This window comes from Populus trichocarpa, chromosome 5 (genome assembly GCF_000002775.5).
Source record: "Populus trichocarpa isolate Nisqually-1 chromosome 5, P.trichocarpa_v4.1, whole genome shotgun sequence".
NCBI lineage: Eukaryota > Viridiplantae > Streptophyta > Magnoliopsida > Malpighiales > Salicaceae > Populus > Populus trichocarpa.
This window is the reverse complement of record NC_037289.2, coordinates 23,806,901-23,828,822: the sequence shown is the minus strand read 5'-3', so window position 1 is coordinate 23,828,822 and position 21,922 is coordinate 23,806,901. Positions and strand designations below refer to the sequence as shown.

The 21,922-nt window shown below is 34.5% G+C and overlaps 2 protein-coding genes across 3 annotated transcripts; both read left to right on the top strand.

The window, feature by feature from the left end:
• The first annotated feature begins 6,630 nt into the window (after positions 1 to 6,630).
• On the top strand, positions 6,631 to 10,120 carry LOC7493980 (receptor protein kinase CLAVATA1). The gene is made up of 2 exons (XM_002307698.4): positions 6,631 to 9,334; positions 9,609 to 10,120. The coding sequence occupies exons 1-2, from the start codon at positions 6,766 to 6,768 to the stop codon at positions 9,959 to 9,961; spliced, it is 2,922 nt and encodes a 973-aa protein (XP_002307734.2). The 5' UTR covers positions 6,631 to 6,765; the 3' UTR covers positions 9,962 to 10,120.
• Positions 10,121 to 16,065: 5,945 nt separating this feature from the next.
• LOC7485602 (uncharacterized) lies at positions 16,066 to 21,800 on the top strand. Of its 2 annotated transcripts, XM_024601156.2 has the most exons (3): positions 16,066 to 16,369; positions 16,609 to 16,673; positions 18,220 to 21,800. In XM_024601156.2, the coding sequence occupies exon 3, from the start codon at positions 18,326 to 18,328 to the stop codon at positions 21,341 to 21,343; it is 3,018 nt and encodes a 1,005-aa protein (XP_024456924.1). In that variant the 5' UTR covers positions 16,066 to 16,369; positions 16,609 to 16,673; positions 18,220 to 18,325; the 3' UTR covers positions 21,344 to 21,800. The 2 variants fall into 2 exon arrangements, with proteins under 2 accessions (XP_024456924.1, XP_024456923.1); XM_024601155.2 differs by lacking the exon at positions 16,609 to 16,673 and having other exon boundaries at positions 16,067 to 16,369.
• The last annotated feature ends 122 nt before the right edge of the window (positions 21,801 to 21,922 follow it).

Below are 21,922 nucleotides of genomic sequence, written 5' to 3'. Positions count from 1 at the left end.
TTTATTCTTATACTAAGATTAAAAATAATTTTTTATTATAAAAATAGACTTAATTTAATATCTAAAACTCGTAACTCATAAAATAAAATTTACTGAAAATTCAATCAAATTTAATTTTAAAAAATAAAATTATAAAAAATATATAAATTTAAAATACTTGATAAAAAAAATACTAATAAAAAGAATAAAAAACAATAGAGATCAAATTTCCATCAACAACCTCACCGGAAGATCCCAGGGAGTTTTTCAGATTTGAAAAAAATAGAACTGGACAATCAATTTCAAAACTAGCTGCACGGTCCAAACCCAGAACTTTTTGGTGATTTTTCAAGCCTTGAGGTGCTTCAGGTTCGGGGAAACAACTTCACGTTTGAGCTTCCTAAAAATCTTGGCTGGAATGGGAAGGTGATGATGCTGGATGTGTCTATTAATCAATCAACAGGATTGGTTCCGCGGGGTTTATGCAAATGAGGGAAATTGACCAAAATTTAGAATTATGTCCTTGACCAAAATTAGATCCCTCGTTATCAAGTTTAAAACTTATAAGAAACATTCATAGCACAATGAAAACACATTTATGGCAAATGTCAAAAATAATTGGTGAGTTAAAAGATGTGTTCTGTGATTAATACCACACAAACATCTAAGAGAGGTGAATTGGATATGCAATATAAAACTATAAATATAAATAACAATTATCTAATAACATACAATTTTAAACACTCAACTAAATATAAAAACAATAAACAATATAAATGTGGTGATTAAAGAGTGAGAGTTTAGAGATATTGCACTAAGATTTATAGAGGTTCAGTAAACTACCTACATCTCTTGAATTTTTGTTTAAAAGTTTCACTATCATACACCAGTATTCTTAGCAGGTGAAACCAAACCGTTATACAATCTTTTTACGGGTACAAGATCAAACCCATTCTTTTTGCGAGCTTATGATCAAACCATTATCCTTGATCTTTTTACGGGCTAAAAACTATAAATCCTTTCATTAATGCTTGTTGAATGACAAGTATTAAACCACTTATAATTTTGTCTCTGAGAGACTTACACAAGTGTTTAGAGTATCACTTACTCTTTTCATAATATATTGTTTTAGTAAAGTTGATTGGAATAACAATCAGACTCTTTGTGAGAATTTTTTTTTAATCCATACATAACCTTGTTTTTTAATGATTACAGGTGAAATAAGGATATTATAAGTTTTTTTAGAGGGAGTATGCTTAGATTTTTATCTTAGAGGTTCTGCACTTATTTTGGGCAGGTAAAATGTTGTTTATATGCCTAGAAAAGAAACTAACTGTTAGACACGGTTTTTTACCCGTTAGCATAATTAGTCAGACCCTTTTAGAATAGGTCAAACTATTTTGAAGAACTCTAATAGTTTCTAAATTCTTTCTAGAAATGAACTAGCTGTTTTGAGAAACAACTAGACCAGTTTGAGAAATAACCTAATCGTTTCTCAAAATAGTTGGATTGTTTTGACTATTGCCTTGTCATTTTTCAGACAATGAGATTGTTTTGGTTATTGTCCATATTTTTTTGTGTTTTGATTTTTTTTTTTTTTATATATATATATATAAGGTATCCTAAACAAGTCTAATGTTATTCGGCAAAACTCTCCTTTTTTGTAAAACTTATTCCCTTTTTGCTTAGAATTTTTGTTTGAAAGATTCTCCCCCTTAAAAAAAAAAATTGACATCAAAATATTAAAACCTTTTTCCACTCCTTTAACTACTAGTTGGGTGATTCTTGTTTTTTTTTTTAATTGATTAGAGTGAGTAAGCGAGGTAGTGTTTAATATTATGATAATAGTTATTTTTTAAAATATTTTTATGATTGAAAATGTATCAAAATAATTTTTTAAATTTTATTTTTGATATTAGCATATTAAAATGATTTTAAAATACAAAAAAATATTTTTTAAAAAAAATTATATTTTTTTTATAAAATAATTTTTGAACTGTGTTCCCAGTATGGCACGAGTATGCCTGGCCCAAACAATGGTAATATACAAAAAAGTTTCGGAAAACCTTTTAATTTATGAATATGAATTAATTTATAATTAATTGGCGCTAACTTCACCTTCACAGTGCCCTGATATGATCTCCTGCCAACTAGTTGCTTTGAAGAGTTGATGAAAGGGAAAATCTATCACCGTAATAATTGTGTGGTTGAACATTTACAGTGGAGTGCGTTGAAAAGTTATTTTTCCTATCTATATATTAATTTTCTACATTTTAATTTTTTTAATTCAGCGATAAATAAACTAGTTTAAACTAAAATCACCTGGTAGCTCCTTTACTGCAATGAATTCCGATATGATTTTTCATTGCTGGTAACTAATATATTTGGTTTAATCAATCTAGAACATGAATATTCAATAATATCTTTGTTTTTTTTATTCAATGGTCTTGATATTCTCGAGCCAGACTATGTAATAATATATAAATAAGGCATATTAATAATTTGTTGCTAGGAGCATCAAGTTCCTCGAGCGAGTTGGCTAGGAATTTTGTAGCCAGGGAACTTGTTGGTTATGCAAAAACGAAATGTTAATTGTTTATTTTGAGATTTGGTTCGGCTGAGGAAGACATCGTCTTGCTGGAAAGCATTGCTTGTGAGCTTCAATGGACATCACCCAGACGTTACAAAAATTCGTGAAAGAACCTAATTATAGCAACATGTAATTAAATGTCAGTTGCAAAAATTGGTTGGTCTGCTAGCCCTCCATGAAGAGGTTGTTTGATGTGAGTTTTTTATCTTTCTAAATTTAAAAGATATTTCCAATATAAAATTGAAGTTATAAGTTAATCGATTTTAACTATTTCAACTAAAAAAATAACTAGATAATTAAAACAATTTAAATGTAAAAGAAACTCAATAATTTAAAAAATAAATATTTATATTCACGGAGTAATTAATATTCTAACTACATCCATAAATTAAAACTTCTAGAAAATACAATATCTTTTCGATATTTTTGGTTTATGAAATTGAAATTATAAATTTATTAATTACAAAAATAATTACAAGTTTACTTGATTATCACTTACTATTCTATTACTTATTTTTATTAGTCTAGAATTAAATGCATACTTTGTAAACAAGTTTTGAAAATCCTGGGAACTTCGATTAAACCACGATGCAGTTGTTGTTATTGTTTTGTTGAGTTGTTATCTTTAATTCCTTTGCCTTCTTCTCTAAATAAAAAAATTCAAGATAACTTCTAGTAACTACCCACTCAATTTATTCAACGTAATTTGCGGTAATTATCTATTCAATTTATTCAAGATAACTTCAACTTCAAGTAATTATTCATTCATCATATTTAAGATAACTATTTACTTAATTTTTGTTTAAGAATCTCGTACCATGTAAACTTTTTATATATTTCATTTGCTATTTAAGTTAGAATCTGAACTTTATCGAGTGTAATTTGTTATTAGGCTAGGCATGTTTTTTCTCTTTTTTTTTTTATATCAATTTTAGTATATAACAAGGTCATACTCTTGGTATGGCTCTGTGCATGCCTTTTGGTTCTTTGACCCAATGGGGTTAGCTCCTAGCTACTTACAAGCACATGGGAGTGTCAATAAAAAAGCCATGAACTCAATTGTGGTCAGGCTAAATCACAACAGAGATATTCTCTGGGACATTAATGGAATGAACTCCGAAGTACACTGAAGAGGAGTTTATTAGACATGAGACCTCCTCCCACGAGGCACCATGCATAGTAACTGTAGCCTCCAAGCACTTGAAAGCATCAAGGAGAGGATTCTCAACCTTTATCACCAGATATGGAGAGCCCCAATCATCGAAATAGTTCTCCTGCTGCATGTTAAAGCAAAGATCTTTATTCCCAAAACCATCCACTTAGATATATTCGTCTAACGCAGAATTCCTACTAATCCCTTCATAAGGAGAATATGAATAAGTTCTCCAAAAAAGTGCGTTAGCATCTGGGTAAACAGGAATAAATGCTTGTCTTCGCCGCACAACTTGGGTGGCTCTCAAATTATCGAAGTAATACTTAAGAAGTTAGAAGAATTTCACGTCCACTTTAGGTGTTTTTAATTCAAGTATAAAGCTGCCCCAAAAAGCCACTTTGCTGAAGAACCAAAGCATATAAGAATACATTAACATTTATCAAAGTCTACGGCTGGACTCGTCGTTTTCAAATACAACCCCTTTCCAATATATTTGTGCCAGTTTGTACACGTATTAACTAATTTTACAGGTTCTGAAATTAACGATCATGTAAATTTTTAGAGGTCTTGAGGTTTGTGAAACTCGAACTGATAATTTCTAATGAACAAACTCAGAATCTGATCAATTAAATTATATCACTTAATTTCTTCGCTGTGTTATTTAATAGTTTCTTAGTGCTTGGATTCATTTATTTTCACGATAAAAATTGTTATCCGGGCCAAAAAAAAATTATTAGTGCAGCCCAACACTAGATTGGTAGAGATTATGTGGTAGTGCGACCAAACATGCTATAATGGTTTAAAACGTAGCAAAATTTATTTGCAATTGTAGACTTAAATTTCCAAGAATATTTAAAAATATAATAGTTGTTGTTTTTTAAAGTGTTTTTTTTTTATTTTTTTTGTAAATTAGTTTTAATTAAATTTAAAATAAATACACTTCTAGCTAAATTTTTTTTATTAAAGTGGGTATCCGAGCCAACTTGCGCGCACCTCGACTAATCTCACGAGTCATGAAGTTAATGACCATATAAACCTCAAGTGATCATCATATTAGTAACTACAAGACTTGAACTTGAGAAAAAAAAAAACAAACTTTTTGATCCCAAACTTTTACCTATATTACTTCTAACTAAATTCTACATGGTTGGTTGTGCGGTCAATCAAGCGGTTGGTTTTCGTATTAAACAACTTCTTAGTATTTGAAATTTAAAAATATAATTTGAAAATACAAATACACTTCTACGGTTTTTTTTCTTTTGAAATGCAATTTAAAATACGTAAACAAAACCGGCAATCACATCCTTGTTCAGTCTTATACAAACTAGATGTGTTTAAGAAAAAAATATTTTTTTCAAATAAAATCAAAATCAAACCAAATCACTCGTAAGTCGTATCAATGAATAAAATAAATTGTTGAGGGAATAGATAAAGATATTATTTGTATTATTAATTGTTTTTAAAAATATATTTTATTTATTTTTAATATAAACACACAAAAATAATCTATATATATAATAGTTTTAAAATAAAAAAGAAATATATTTTTTAAAACACTGCCAACTACGTTGCCAAACATGATCAAAATGAAAGGACAGTACAAGCCATTAAACCCATGGCTCCACCACTGAACGGTCAAGATTGGTGTAAGGCGAGAAAAGAACAGAAGGGGTGGACTTTTGCCTCACACCCAAAAGGAGTCAGAGAGAAAACTGTCTGTTTTGGGAAAAGACACAGACAGCCTTTGCAATGGACCCAACAAAATCACCAAAGCCCATCCTTTGTTCATTATCGTTTCTTCCGAGAACGATACTATCCACAATATTGAGGTTTGATATTTTATCGCTTCTGAAATTGAAATTAAAATTGTTTTTTATTTAAAAATATATTAAAATAATAAATTTTTATTATTTTTAATATAAGTATATTTAAAATATTTAAAAACAATAAAAAAATTAATTTAAAACTAAAAAATAAAAAAATTTAAAACCCAAAATGGCATCATGGGTCAGCTCGGGACTTAGCTGACCTGGAACCGAGATCGATTTAGATCGAAAAAATAGAAAGAGAAAAAAACTTGGCTAACTTGATCAAAAATCTAAGTTGACCCGATGACTCTATAGACCTGTTAACTTTTAAAAAAATCTTCTTGAAATTAAAATGATGTCATTTAAATTTAAAAAAACATACTGGATTGATTAATTTATGTTTTTTTAAATGATCAAAAACTATTTTTTAAAAAAAGAAGTCATCGGGTAAAGTCCGAGTTGATCAGTGCCTTATATCACCTGAATTTCAAGTTCTACATCGAATAACCAAGTTAACCAAGTTATTCTAGATTTTATTGCTATGTTTTTAATATGGTCTTGCATTGTTGTTGAATATTAGTTTTACATTTTACTTTGATGAATCTATTATTATAATTATTTTTCTCATTATTCCATCTTCGAATTTCGATTTATAGATTATATATAAAAAAAGAATAGAATAATTATAGTATTTCACAGGCCGAGTTACGTCTCAAATTTCTCAACGAAATCTTGCTCCTGTAAGATATATTTACGTGCTATTTTTTTTTTTTTTTTGTTAAATTGACGGAATTTATTTCAAAATCCTTTTCTTGGTTTATAAAGTCAGTCAGTCCATGGAAGACAAGCTGAAGGTCTAACTCCGTTAATAGATGGACTTACATTTCTGAGCCATGTAAAAAAATCGACCAATGGAAGCTAAATTACTGTTACTGTGAAATCTTAAACGTACAAAGTGGGACCCTAGCCATGATAGCAGGTGTGGTAGGGTCCAAGGCACACTAAACTCATGCAACCTCTACTACACTCTGTGACCCCAACTTTCTTAGATTTTTTTATTGATTCAAGTTTGATACTGCCAGAGCCAGTCATCGATTGCATACTCTACTTATTATAGCCTGCCATATCCCTGTTTGATTGAACGTAGCCAATTGTACCAAATACACTAGACTTCTACCTTTCCTTCTTCGCTACATTCTCCGCTGAAGAAAAGAGGCAAAAAAAAGCTTGACAAAATGAGAACATTTCTGTGCTTTTTTCTTTTACTAGTACTATTGTTCGCTCCTTGCAGTGGATACAGTGATCTTGAAGTCCTCTTGAAGCTGAAAACCTCCATGTATGGACATAATGGCACTGGCCTTCAAGATTGGGTGGCTTCTCCAGCATCTCCCACAGCTCACTGTTACTTCTCTGGAGTCACGTGTGATGAGGACTCGCGTGTGGTGTCTCTAAACGTGTCGTTTAGACATCTTCCTGGTTCAATTCCTCCAGATATTGGGCTGTTGAACAAGCTTGTGAATCTTACTCTGTCAGGTAATAATCTCACGGGGGGATTTCCAGTGGAGATAGCCATGCTGACATCTCTCAGGATTTTGAATATTTCCAACAATGTTATTGCTGGGAATTTCCCCGGAAAAATCACTCTTGGCATGGCACTGCTTGAGGTTCTTGATGTTTACAACAATAATTTTACGGGTGCATTGCCAACTGAAATTGTAAAGCTGAAAAATCTCAAGCATGTTCATCTTGGAGGGAATTTCTTTTCTGGTACAATACCGGAGGAGTACTCGGAGATTTTGAGCTTGGAGTACTTGGGCTTGAATGGTAATGCGCTTTCAGGCAAAGTACCTTCAAGCTTGTCCAGGTTGAAGAATCTTAAGAGCTTGTGCGTTGGGTACTTTAACCGTTATGAGGGGAGTATTCCACCTGAATTTGGGTCATTAAGTAATCTTGAACTTCTTGACATGGCTTCCTGTAACCTTGACGGTGAGATTCCTTCCGCTTTAAGTCAATTAACCCATCTGCATTCGTTGTTTCTTCAAGTCAATAATCTCACTGGCCATATCCCTCCTGAATTATCTGGTCTAATTAGCTTGAAATCACTGGATCTTTCGATAAACAACCTCACTGGGGAGATACCAGAGAGTTTTTCAGATTTGAAAAACATAGAACTGATCAATCTCTTTCAAAACAAGCTGCACGGTCCAATCCCAGAATTTTTTGGTGATTTTCCGAACCTTGAGGTGCTTCAGGTTTGGGGCAACAACTTCACTTTTGAGCTTCCTCAAAATCTTGGCCGGAATGGGAAGCTGATGATGCTGGATGTGTCTATTAATCACTTAACTGGATTGGTCCCGCGGGATTTATGCAAAGGAGGGAAATTGACGACGTTGATTCTCATGAACAATTTCTTCCTTGGATCGCTTCCTGATGAAATTGGCCAGTGCAAGTCCTTGCTCAAAATCCGAATAATGAATAATATGTTTTCAGGAACTATCCCTGCTGGGATATTTAATTTGCCTTTGGCGACACTTGTTGAGTTGAGCAATAACCTTTTCTCTGGCGAGCTTCCACCAGAGATTTCAGGAGATGCACTAGGCCTTTTATCAGTTTCTAACAATCGGATCACAGGTAAAATCCCGCCTGCTATTGGGAATCTGAAGAACTTGCAGACTCTGTCACTGGACACGAACAGACTTTCTGGTGAAATTCCTGAAGAAATCTGGGGACTGAAGTCCCTCACCAAGATCAACATCCGTGCTAACAACATCAGAGGTGAAATCCCAGCTTCGATTTCCCACTGCACATCACTTACATCCGTTGATTTCAGTCAAAACAGCCTCAGTGGGGAGATTCCTAAGAAGATTGCCAAACTGAACGATTTGAGCTTTCTTGATCTCTCTCGAAATCAACTCACTGGTCAACTACCAGGTGAAATTGGATACATGAGAAGCCTTACATCCCTTAATCTCTCATACAACAATTTATTTGGCAGGATCCCTTCTGCCGGCCAATTCCTGGCGTTCAATGACAGTTCATTTCTCGGAAATCCAAATCTCTGTGCAGCGAGAAATAATACTTGCTCCTTCGGTGATCATGGCCATAGGGGGGGGTCTTTTAGTACTTCAAAGCTAATAATCACTGTCATTGCACTCGTCACTGTTTTGCTGTTAATAGTTGTGACGGTTTACAGATTGAGAAAGAAGAGGCTGCAGAAATCACGGGCCTGGAAGCTCACTGCATTCCAAAGGCTCGACTTCAAGGCAGAGGACGTGCTTGAGTGCTTGAAAGAGGAAAACATTATAGGCAAAGGTGGTGCTGGTATTGTCTACCGTGGGTCAATGCCAGAGGGTGTTGATCATGTAGCTATCAAACGACTTGTTGGTCGAGGCAGCGGAAGAAGTGATCATGGCTTCTCGGCTGAGATTCAAACTCTTGGAAGAATCAGGCACCGAAATATTGTAAGGCTGTTGGGGTACGTATCGAATAAGGATACCAACTTGCTATTGTATGAATACATGCCTAATGGAAGCTTAGGGGAGCTTTTGCATGGTTCAAAGGGAGGCCATTTGCAGTGGGAGACTAGATACAGAATTGCTGTGGAGGCTGCTAAGGGACTCTGTTATCTTCACCACGATTGCTCGCCTTTGATTATACATAGGGATGTTAAGTCCAATAACATATTACTTGATTCCGATTTTGAGGCTCATGTTGCTGATTTTGGTCTCGCTAAGTTCTTACAAGATGCAGGCTCATCAGAGTGCATGTCCTCCGTTGCTGGCTCCTATGGTTACATTGCTCCAGGTCTGTGATGTTCATAATTAAATTACTAATTCTCTTACTTTATTAGCTTATTATGCATGTTTTGACACCATTGCATATGAGCCTGTAGATCCAACAGTTGAGATTTTTTCTGTAGGTCATTAGAGAAAAGATTCAGTAAGATTGAACACAATTGTTTATGTTCATTTACAATAGTCACAGCTTTTAGACAAGCCTTTTGAATTCAATGCAACTACCTAAGATTTGGAGTAAAGGCTCCTTTACTAACATCTCTGATTGGTCTGATGTGCTACAGAGTACGCATACACACTGAAAGTGGACGAAAAGAGTGATGTTTACAGTTTTGGTGTTGTGCTGCTGGAGCTGATAGCAGGGAGAAAGCCAGTCGGGGAGTTTGGAGATGGGGTGGACATCGTGAGGTGGGTCAGGAAGACCACATCAGAACTCTCTCAGCCATCTGATGCAGCTACAGTCTTGGCAGTTGTGGACCCCAGGCTTAGTGGGTACCCACTTGCAGGTGTCATTCACTTGTTTAAGATAGCTATGCTGTGTGTTAAAGATGAGAGCTCAGCCAGGCCCACCATGAGGGAAGTTGTTCACATGCTCACCAATCCTCCACAATCTGCCCCCAGCCTACTCGCCCTTTAGACTTATCTTGATGCGCATGCGCTCGACTCTTGACTAATGTTTCTGGACGAATAAAAGCATATAACCAATTTGTAATAATTTTGTGGCGAAATGGTCGGTAACACGGATTTCGCTGGTGTAAAAATGTCATGTTATGTGTTGGTGTTAGCTGATTTTCTATGCTTCGCTGGGTTATGAGTTGATTTATTGGGTCATTTGAGTTTGATTGGTTAATTTGAAAAAAATACGTGGCCTTTTAAAGGTTATTGTAGATACAGGACACGCACGTCATCTAAAGAGTTTTGGGCCATCAGAAGGTTCATTGGGTCTACAATGTTGTTGGTATCAACATAGTGGTCTATTAATTAGGGTTTTTTAAGAGACTGTTTGATAACAGAAGTAAATCGTGTTTTTAAAAAATTTAAAACCTTTTTTTTGTAAAAATATTATTTGAAAAGTCACAATAACCTCGTCATCTCTTCGAGGATCCAATCGAGGAACCGGTGGATTTGAGAACGAGCTGGAGTTGGGATTGGAATTGGGCCGCAGTCTAGTTTGGCGAGTGAGCTTCATACTCGTTCAAAATCAGGCCTTTTCCTCTTCTTATGCTCTTGGAGAATTGTAACGAGGGTCAACGAGGCATGGACAATCAACTAGTTTCTGGAAACGAAAAACAATGATGATGTGAGGTTTGGAATTGAGATCAAGTGAAACGATCAAAATGATTAGGAGAATCGTGCCTTTTTCTCTGTTGGGCTCGACAATTAACATGACCAAATTTTTTTAAAAAATAATTTTTATTTAAAAATATATTAAAATAATATATATTTTATTTTTTAAAATTTATTTTTGACATCAAAATTATTTAAAATTATACAAAAACAATTAATTTAAAGTAAAGAAAAAAATAAAAAATCAAACTTTCTTAAAAGTATTTTTAATACATAAAAACAAACAAAATCTTTGTATTTCGAGGAATTTTTTGATAAGAGATTCAAGCCAGATGGTTTGGAACTTAGGGCTAATGAGTGGGATGTGCACCTTCACTCAATGTCTATTTCCAACTTGCATGTCAAATTAGATACATCAAGTAAGGCATAATCAAATAAAAAGAGGCTGTAATGACCCTATTGTCAATGAGTTGAAGCTTGACTGAACATCCTTGCAGCGTTGAGTTTTGAATATGATATGAGCTGGGGGGAAAAGAAGTTGCGTAATGGTTATGTCGACAATGAGAATCGTTGACTGAAATAATCAATTTTGACTTGGGATTCTAATAGCCTTCTAAGAGGACTTGATCAACCTCTGATCTAGAGAATATCTTATTTGTGGGTTTGAACAACAGAACATTCTTCAGCGGCTCCCTGCCGATTTATCTCCCGATGTCATCGAATTAACCACTAACCAATACTATTCTTTCTTTTTCTTAAAACCACATTAATCTATATTATTCTTGCAGTGAATAACGCGCTACCTCGAGAGTCAGGATTCAAATAGATTGCACGTTTCGTAGTGTGTGTGTGTATAAATATATATATATATATATTTTAATTTATTTAAAAATATATTAAAATTTTATTTTTTTATATAAACATATTAAAATAGTTTAAAAATATAAAATATATTAATTTAAAGCTAAAAACATATTAAAAATATGGTTGAATCACAGTACCACACACCTTTAAAGCTAATTTAGTTGTATTCCTTAAAAAAACAAGAGAGGTAGGTCTTAGACTTGAGTCCATTGTTTTAAAACTCGAACCAGCTTAATAAGTTGGTATGAACCCAACCAGCCTGAGTGATGGATCAATCCAAGTTAAAAAAAAAAATTGATTAGTTTAGTAACCTAACCCAATCAAAACCCTAATCCGATCAAAACAAAACTATTAAATCATTAATTTATTTTAAAAAAACTAGAGTTAATCAAAGTCTATTCTCCTATATATTGACTGACATGGTTTTAATATTATTATCATTTTTGTAGTAAAAGGTTTTAATATTTGTTAAGTCTAACATGTCCATAAATAACACTACGGCCATGTTTGCTTTCTGAAAAGTAGTTTCCGGGAAATCACTTTCCAAACTTTCATGTGTTTGTTTGCCATTAAGAAAGTTGGTTAACGGAAAACACTTTCCGGTCAAAGAAAAATTTGGTTTGGTTTTCAGGAAAGTGTTTTTCCTTTTGGTTGTGTTTATTTTCTGGAAAGTGGTTTCCGGGAAACCACTTTCCAAAATTTCCTGTGTTTGTTTGCCATTAGAAAAGTTGGTCAACGGAAAACACTTTCCAGTCAAAGGAAAATTTGGCTTGGTTTTCAGGAAAGTGTTTTCCTGGAAAATTTGGGCGGAAAACACTTTTCGGAAGTTGTGAAAAATTTAGAAATGTCATTATTTGCTGATTATATCAAATTTGATCTTCAAACTTTTGATTGTTGTATATAATTTGTTTTGAATATTTATTTTTCAATTTCATCTCTTAAAATTTAATTTTTATATTAATTTTGGTCCTTATTTTTATAATTGCTATTTGCTTTTTCCTTATCATTTTTTTATTGAAATTTTTTATCTATCAAATTTGGTCCTCATTCTTTTGATTGTTACTTATTTTATTTGAAATAATTTATGAAATGATAATTATTATTATTTTAATTTCTTAATCTTTCATTTTTTTTAATTTTTTAGATTTGATCTCTATTATTTTGATTATTATTTATTTTATTTTAGATAATTTATGAAATTATATTTTTTTTCAATTTCATTCTCATTCAACTTTTTAATTTGTAAGATTTGTTCTTCATTATTTTAATAAACTTGAGAAAAATAAAACATTAATAAGTTATTTTCCAGCTCATTTTCCATGACATAACCAAACACTGGAAAGTGTTTTCCAACTTATTTTCCATTACACTACCAAACATCGAAAAATACTTTTCCGGAATTCATTTTCCCGGAATTCACTTTTTTAAAAAAAATTACTTTCCAGCAAACAAATGGGGCCTACATACATTAATTACAAAAAAAAAAAACCAAAATCTGAGTAAAAGAAAACGTCTATGATTAATTAAAAAACAAAAAACTGATCTGGAAACAAATAAAAAATGGGAAATATATATATAAAGACCTAGAACTATTATAAAACCCAAACAAGATAAGAACTCGAACCCTCGTGTATTCAAATTGTTTGGTTTTGTGAGATATTTTAGGTATTAGTTCCCATTAGGAGTCAAAAACAAACCCATTTATCTCCATGCCTTTGCCCACATGATGACTTTACACGATACATTTAACTTCCTTTATATGATTTAGGTAAGGCTGGTTACATGTATTTTTTATGAAATAATTTAATGATACATAACATGGCATTTGCTAGCTCTGGAATTTCTATGGATCCCACTTGTTTTATGCATTTCTGGCACCTTAGGACATGAATATGTTGTCCAACTAACCTTGGAGAAGCGTGAGCTACACGAGCATCTTGAATTCACCACTCACCCCCTTTTATTTTCCTTTTTTTTTTTTTTTTTTTACTTTACGAATCATTCCTTTCTTTTTTCTTTTTTTTTTTTTTTTTTTTTATATTTATTTATGTTTTTGTTTTTTTTTTTTTTTTGTTAATGAAGCAATATCCATTTCCTTTTCTCTTTCATTTTTTTTTTTATGATAATACTCTAGGTTTTGGTTCTGTTTGTTTTTGTGATTAGAGATGTTTTTATATGTTTATAACTTTAAAAGTTATTTGGTTATGATAAGAATTTGTAAAACTTGGTAAAGATTTAAATTAAAAAAAACATAAATTTATAATTTTTTAAACTTATTTTTCTAATCAAAACTTAAAAATTATAACAATATCAAATAAATATCAAATACATACGGTAAGTGCAATTGTGACTTGCAGAAAGGTGGAGCGACATGGAATGGAATGAGCCATGGTGCTTGGCCAGCCCAGAATGATGAAACAAAAAATAAAGGTGTAATAATTAATCCTTGCTTATTTTCATAGCTACTTTTGATGTCAATGTGTAGGTTAATGATCTTCAAATTTCACCTCACATAGCTGCTAATAGGAAGGTCGTCTAATCTCTACCCTACCGAAATCCTGTCTGCAAAAACTAGATCCGTGTTTTGTGTCCTATAAAAGCTTAAATTAGTAGCTAGCATTCAAATCAGAGTCATCTCAACAGGCAAAGAAAAGGTTTTTTTTTTCAAAGAGTGTTTCCCTTTTTTTTTTTTTTTGAGATACATATAATTCTTCCATTTCTTTTTATTTAGTTATTATTGCACGAGTCAAATTTCACTTTTAATCCTTGAATATATCAGGAATCTCACTCTTAAACTTTAAACAAGTTAGGCTTTGAATTGACCGAGAGTCTCGAATCAATTTGTCAAAGTTGGTTTGAGTTTAATATGGCTGTTTTTATTTATTGTATTTTGGTTTTTTTTAATAACCTTTTGTAATGGTTGACATTTTCTATATAAAAAAAAAGTACATGGATTAAGAAAACAAACTAGTTGGTGTCCAAATTCGAAGCGAAAGAGGCATATTTCAATGTCAAACATGATAGGTCAAGCATCTTGGGCCCTAAAATAGATGGATTTTCATTTTCACTCGACACATGGTGGGGCTTTCAAGTTGCACCAACATTAGCATGCAGAGCACATGTAGTAGTCCCTTGCTCGGTTTTCATGAGCTTTGGTGCACAAAATCCCCCCTCTTAACATCATCAATCGTGCATACCACAAGTGACTGATAGAGGGACACAATTGACAGAGACAACGATGTGCCTCCTCTCAATTTTCTGCTTCTACACTTGTCCGTCTCCTTTCCTCGGATCACATCACACATAGCCCACCCGATGTAAGTTGATGTTAGTAAGTTTACGTTATTTCAAATTGTAATAATATTTATTTTAAAATATTTTTTTGTTTGAAAATTTATTAAATAGTTTTTGTTTTTATTTTTTTAAAATTTATTTTTCATATTAACATGTCAAAATGGTTCAAAATCATAATAAAATAAAAGAAAAAATTCAAAAATATTTTTTAATGTAAAAATAACCACTCTTAAACAACTTATACTAAACTTGATTTCAGCCTTCAAAGATGTTATAATTTTCGCCATCACTTCTATACTTAAAATTTTCCTACTTCAACTTCATTATAGTATATAGAATAAAACAACACTTATCTTTAGAATAAATACTATATTTAGTCCTGTAGATTTTATAATGTTATTGTTTTGATTTCTATACTTCGAATTTTCTTACTTCAACTTCATTATGGTATCTAGAAATTTCTAACATGGCATTTGTCATTAGGGCATGACTATAACATCCAGCATGGTGTGCATACTTGTATATCAGAAGCAGCATGTTGATTTTATTGTGCAAACTAAATAAAATAGCTAATATTTAATTAAAAAATAACCAGTCACTCGTATTATCATCAAGCTTGTATAATTGTTCCTGTCAAATTGCTAAAAATGGCCAAATTTTTATCTTTTTCTCGCCATTTCATCTTAAAATCACAACAAGTAGCATTATTTTAAGACCCTAAAATTAAAAAATGAACAACAATTTTTTTTTTTAAAAATTAACACACCATTTGTGTTATCACGAAACTCTCATAATATTAGAAATAATTGTTGTTGTTAAATAGCTTAAAAGGGTCAAATAGAATATCCATTTTTTTTCAAATTTTTTCAAGCATTTATCTTTCTCTCACCCTCTCATCTTAAAATCACAAAACAATTAATACCACTCTAAAACCCTTAAAAAAAACAATAAAATTAAAAAAAAAAACCCATTTTTTATTTGTTGCAGTCAACTATTTGACAACCAAAGGCGTGTTGAATTTATTTCAATATTAAACACTAAAAACACCCAATTAAAACGTTGTAAAAATGAGATTAAAATATAGTTTAGTGGAGTGCTTACGTGTTGATAAAATGTAAGTAACAAAGGACATTCCGTATAAGAAATTAAAACAAGCTGCCATCGTCACCGGTTGACCAGATAAGCTGCCTGGCCCGGTCACTAATAAACCGAACCGGCTCGAAGACATACCGTTCCATCGCACGCATCGCACGTGCATTTACCCAACTTTGAGCTAAAACCAACCAGAAAATTAAACAAAATAATTTTCAAAATTAAAAAGAAAAAACACAAACTCGAAGAACAACATGACTCTTCTGCCCTGTCCTCTCTCCTCTCTCTCAGTGGTAACCTCAAAGAGAACAGCAAGGCGAGGGTTTTATTTATGTTAGAAACCTTAGAAAATAAAGACAAAACACTTCCGTTTTAGGGAGAGAGAAAGCTAAAAGACAGATAATTTTTTAGAGAGAGAAACACACAAAAAAGTTTGAGTCTTGGAGCTGTGTCACTCACCAGCTAGGGTTTTAATTTCATTTTCTCCTTGTATTAATTTATCATCAAGGTAAAATCTCTTTCTTAATTTATTTTTGAAAATTTAATTGTTTTTCTTTTGTTGTTAATCCATTTCCATTTATGAGATTTATTGTTATTTAATTACATATCGATTAGCATTAATCAGGATAATCTTAATTTAGTTCACAAAACCTCCTTAAGTTTACTCCGTATCTTTTAATATTAAGCAATATAAAAAACCTAGGGTTTTCTTTTGATTTCTTCCATTTTTGGTATTTTGAATTCTAGGGTTTGATCTTCTCTCATTGCTGTTACTGGGTTTTTGAAATGTCATGGCTGAAATTGATGGAAAAGTAAGTTCTTTTCTATTGTTTCGAGCTGATTGTCTTTGAAATTTGGTTTTTTTTCCTATTCAGTTAGTGGGTTTTCACTTTACTGTTCCTTTCTCTGATTATGAGTCTATCGGTTTTGAAATGGTGTGTAAGTGGTGGATGCTTTACAAAAGCTTTGATCTTTAGATAGTATTACTATTGGTTTTAGGGTTTGCCATTGTTTTCCTGTTGTTGTTGCTTGTCATCAAGTTCATATACTGATTATTTTATGTTTTCTACATCAGTAGGTTTACGTGATCAGTTCTATCACTTGTGTTTTTATTGGAAATGCTGTTAGTGTGTTCTCTTTGCAAGTGTTGGTGAAGGGACTCCGGTATATGTTGAACATGATTCACTATCTGATCTGTGCACATGAAGCAAATTGCCATACAGCGGTGCTGGTCATAAAACTGTGTTTCTGTTATGCTTCATGAAATACATGCATACCACATACTAGTTGTGGTGACATATGCCAAGCATAATGTAAAGTATGCTATGCATGTCATGCATTGAATTCTCTTTCCTGGTTAGGCATTTGAAAAAGGCTGGTCTGTGCCAAGGACATACGAAAGTAACCATGCGTGCTTTCATAAAGCAATGATGAGTCGATTGATTTTGTGTAGTTCATTGGTGTTTTACCTGTATGTTTGAATCTTATAAAATGTTTATTCGATGAATGTGTTTCTCAAAGTAAAAACAGTGCAAGAAAGTATCTCCTTAATAACCATGTAATCTTTTGTTTTGTACTATTTTTGGGTGCGCGATGAAAGAAGATAATGGTGCCTTACCTTTACAACTGCTATGCACTTTCTGCTTAATGTTCTGATGCTCTGGTGTAAGTCTCCTAGTGTTGGGACAGTAACAAAATACTTATTTGGGAGTGGTGAGTGACCCAGCCCTGCCAAATTCTGCATTAAAAATGGTCAACTGTTTTATTCCACCCTGCACAAACAATATCTATCAGTTTGAGATTCCAAATTCAAACTAATTATATGATTTGCCATGCATTTGCCATTATTTGTCCCATGATTACTAGTCTAAAACTTGTCAGATTCCATGCAATCTACCATCCGCATGTTCTAGTGTACCGTATAACCTGTGTTAGAGGAGGAGGCAAGTATTTGCTAAATTTGATAATGGAATTTATACTCAACATGGAAGGCCGATTAACTTTCCCTTTTTGTATTGTTGTTCTCAGTGGGTAACCATTTACCGTTTCTTTTACATCCGTGCTTCCATTCTCTATGAATAAGAGTATTTTGAACCAAGGGCGAATTATCCTTGACACATTCTCTGGATGTCCTTGAATTTATATTATATATTTTTTCTGGTTTCTACTTACACTGGATGTTCTGTAATGAGTGATTTAGCCCATGTCATGTGTTTATGTGGTTTTAGTTAGTCTTCTTTTAGTTTCTGTGTACATGTTTTTTAATGAGTTCTAATGTGAAGTATAATAAGTGTTTGTCAGCTAATATATACTGTCTCAAACTATCTGCTTAGGAATTCTATTTCATTCCTTTTGCAGGGAATCCTGCAAAAAGTTCTAAAAGCCACCGTGGCTCTTGATGGAAAAGAGCAGATTATTATGCCACAAGGACTTCTTCAATGCTTGGAAGTGCATGTAATTCATTATGACTCTCGAGGATTTCTTTACACTGACTGAGATGAAGGATGGGCTCACAGCCCCATCACGAGTCCATGAGTTGGTTGCTGTAATGAAGAAGGAGAAATTTACTGTTGTGAAAAACATTGGAGATGCAACCAGGCAATGGGCAGCTGTTGCAAGCACAGTTGCTGCTACAGAGAATAAAGATTGTCTTGATCTTTTTATTAACTTAGATGGGCTGTTGTTTTTTGATAGATGGTTAAAGCTCGCTCAGAAGTTCAGTAATGAAACAGGTGAAGGCTCTGTAGAAGAGTCAATTACTGCATTGTTAAGAGCACTGGAAAAGCTGCAAATAGACAAGGAGAGGTCTATTACTTCAGGGGTCTGGGACACTGTCAATAATTTACTTGACCACAATAGTTCTCGGGTTCAGGATAGGGCAAGGGCACTGTTCAATAGCTGGAAGCCTGGTGAGGTCAGTGATGCAATTCACCATGATGTTCAGAGCGTTGGGGCATTTGATAATGTCGGAATGAAAGACAGTAACACTGGCAAAACTGAATGTGTTGTTCTTGATGTTCCCCTTTCAAACAGAAGGGCTGATGTAGAAAACAATGCTGCAGAACAAACCGGGGATGAAAGTTTGCAATCAAGAAGCTCAAATTGTCTTCCAGCAGAAAGCACCCAGGATGTACAAATTCAAACAAATGATTGTGATCATCAAAATTTAGACCATAGAAATTTGGAGAATAGAACACAAGATCCTCTCACCACCTCTGTGGATAGATCATTAGATCCCCGTTCCCCCCCTGTTGTGTCAACATCTGACCAGGAAAGCCCACCATTCAAAGAAAAATCCCAAGTGAGTAGTACTGTAGAAGGGGCTGCTTCTACTGAGACACATAGTTTAGCAGTTCCAAAGGGACACACAGCTGAACCAGACTCGGAAGCTCCAAAGATGCTTACTGATAAATCAGCTGCCTCTAGTAACGTGGAAGCTGCAGTTATTTCCTTGAGTAATGTTGCTGGCAATGCTCAGGAAATTGTGACAGGATCCGCTTTGCAAAATAATATTGACACCAAAGAGGATAATTGCCGTACAAGTGCATCTGGTGATGTGGCAGCACCTTTATCTACATCAAAGGTTGGGACAGATGAAGTGGAGAATAGAAATCAATGTCAAACACCTATGTTTAATTCTACTGCCAAAGATGGTGAATTTTCTCCTGACCCTTCACAACACTTGTCTGGCAACAAGAGTGTGTTGGAAAAACTTGACAATTTAGGGAGTCTCTATCCACGGATGGAAGACATTGCCAGTGATGATGATAGAGAACATGGCAGTGATGGAGCTGAGGATAATTCTGATTTCTCTAAACCAACCACAGATAAACGTAGTCCAGATTTGATTGACAGAAGAAGATCTAATATTGAGCTTGAGTATGGCATAGTTGATGCTCTCGAAGTTGCTCGACAAGTTGCTCAAGAAGTGGAGAGAGAAGTTGTAGATTTCAGAGAACAATCCTGTAGCTCATCTTCGGAGAAAATCATGGAAAGTGGTATTAAGCAGCCAGGTAGCCCAGACTCCATAAATGCAAAACAGGACCTATCCACTGAGATCCCTCCAGAAAACGTGCCAACCAGACAAAATCAGCCTTTTGAGACACATGCTGAACAAGAGGGGCGCATGATTGATTCAAATAATCTGGAAAATGAAGCAGAGAATGGCATGCATGACCTGGAGTCCTCTCAGGTTACTGAAGTGGCCCAAGAACCAGAAGTTAACACACAGAAAGGCTTTTGTGATTTTGATCTGAATGAGGAAGTCTGTTCTGAAGACATGGATCGCCCCGTGAATACCATCTCCACCCCAATTTCTGTTGTTTCAGCTTCAAGACCTGCAGCAGCTTCTGGATCACCTGTAGCTCCTTTGCGGTTTGAGGGGACTCTTGGATGGAGAGGTTCTGCAGCTACTAGTGCTTTTCGTCCAGCTTCCCCACGCAAGACTTCTGATGGGGACAGGACACTTGAGACTGGGGGTAGCGGCAACAGTTCAAAACGAAGGCAGGTTTGCTTTGATATTGATCTCAATGTGGCTGGGTGTGGAGAGGAGAAGGTCATGGATTTGATTTCGTCAAGACAAATGCCAGTCTCATCAGGCTTCCATTCCGGGGAATCTTCTTTGGAAGTGGGTTCAAGAAGACCAGAGAGACCCAACCTGGATTTAAATCGTACCAGTGATGATGGTGATGCTACACCGACAGATTTGAGATTGGAGGGACGGCTCTTTTACCAGTGGAATGGCCATCGCAGTCCATCTCCTGCTTTGTCATCGTCTTCAAGGCAGCCTTCAATGAGGAACTTTGATTTGAATGACAGTCCTTTCTTCCAGAACGACTCCTTGGATCAAGGGCTCTATCATAGCAAGACTTCCCAAACTGCAAGTGCTTATGGAGGACCTAAACCAGGTGATCCTGTTATTTCTATCATGGGTACTAGAGTAGAAGTGGGGAGTAGAATGGAAGTTGACAGAAAGGGTTTTATTCCTCAGACTCCATCCATGCCAAATGGCAAGCCTCTGGAACATGCAATGGACGCAAATCTTACAAGAATGGGAGCTGTTTTGGGTATTGTCCCCTCTGTGTCATACACGCACTCTCCTGTTTTTGGGTTCAATGCACTGGCAACAGCACCTGCCATGCCCATCTCTTCGGCCATGTATGGCCCTACTGGCTCAATCCCTTATATGGTGGATTCAAGAGGAGCCCCTGTCATGCCTCAAATAATGGGCTCTACACCAGCTGTTCCTCCTTACTCCCAGCAACCATTCTTCATGAGCATGAGCGGAGCACCCCTAGGTTTAAATGGTGCTGGGCCCTCACGGCCTAGCTTTGACTTAAATTCTGGTTTTACGATGGAAGGGGGAAGCATAGGTGGTTTGCGGCAGCTACTCATGCCTGGCCAAGGCAGCTCACAGCCTTCTTCAAGCTCTGGGGTGGGTGGGAAAAGGAAGGAACCGGATAGTGGGTGGGAACCCGCTTGATCTTTACAACATAAGCATCCTCAACCTCCATGGAGATAGAAACTTCCTCATTGTCAGCGTGCCAACTCCTGGAATCAGTTGATAAGTCTGATCAAGCTGGTTCATACTTGGATTGCGAACGAGGCATCCTAAGCTGATTGGCCTAAGTGAGGGAAGCAGAATAAAACCGGGGGCATTGTGAATGTAAAATGATTCATGAGATTAATAGCTGAAGCAGGAGAAAAAAAGAAGATTAGGGTTTTTATTTGTTCTTCATTTTGGTTTAGTTTCTTACTTCTCTTTTCTGTGTTTTATAGAAGGCAATTGCAATCATAGAAACTTTGGTACATGTAGCTGTAATTTATCTTCGTCACATAGCACAGAAATTTAAAGGAACTAATTGTCTTTAGCTTCATTTTTTGAAGTTTCTTTTTCCTCTTTTTTTTATATATATATTTTCTAGTTCTCTTGTATAGAAGGGCGTATGTTTAATTTCAGTAGTTTACTATTCCCTGTTTTGACGAACAGAATCAAGGGTACGTGAATTCTTTGCTGATTTTCTATTGCAGAATGGTGCGTGCAGCTGAGGCCCAGATTGGT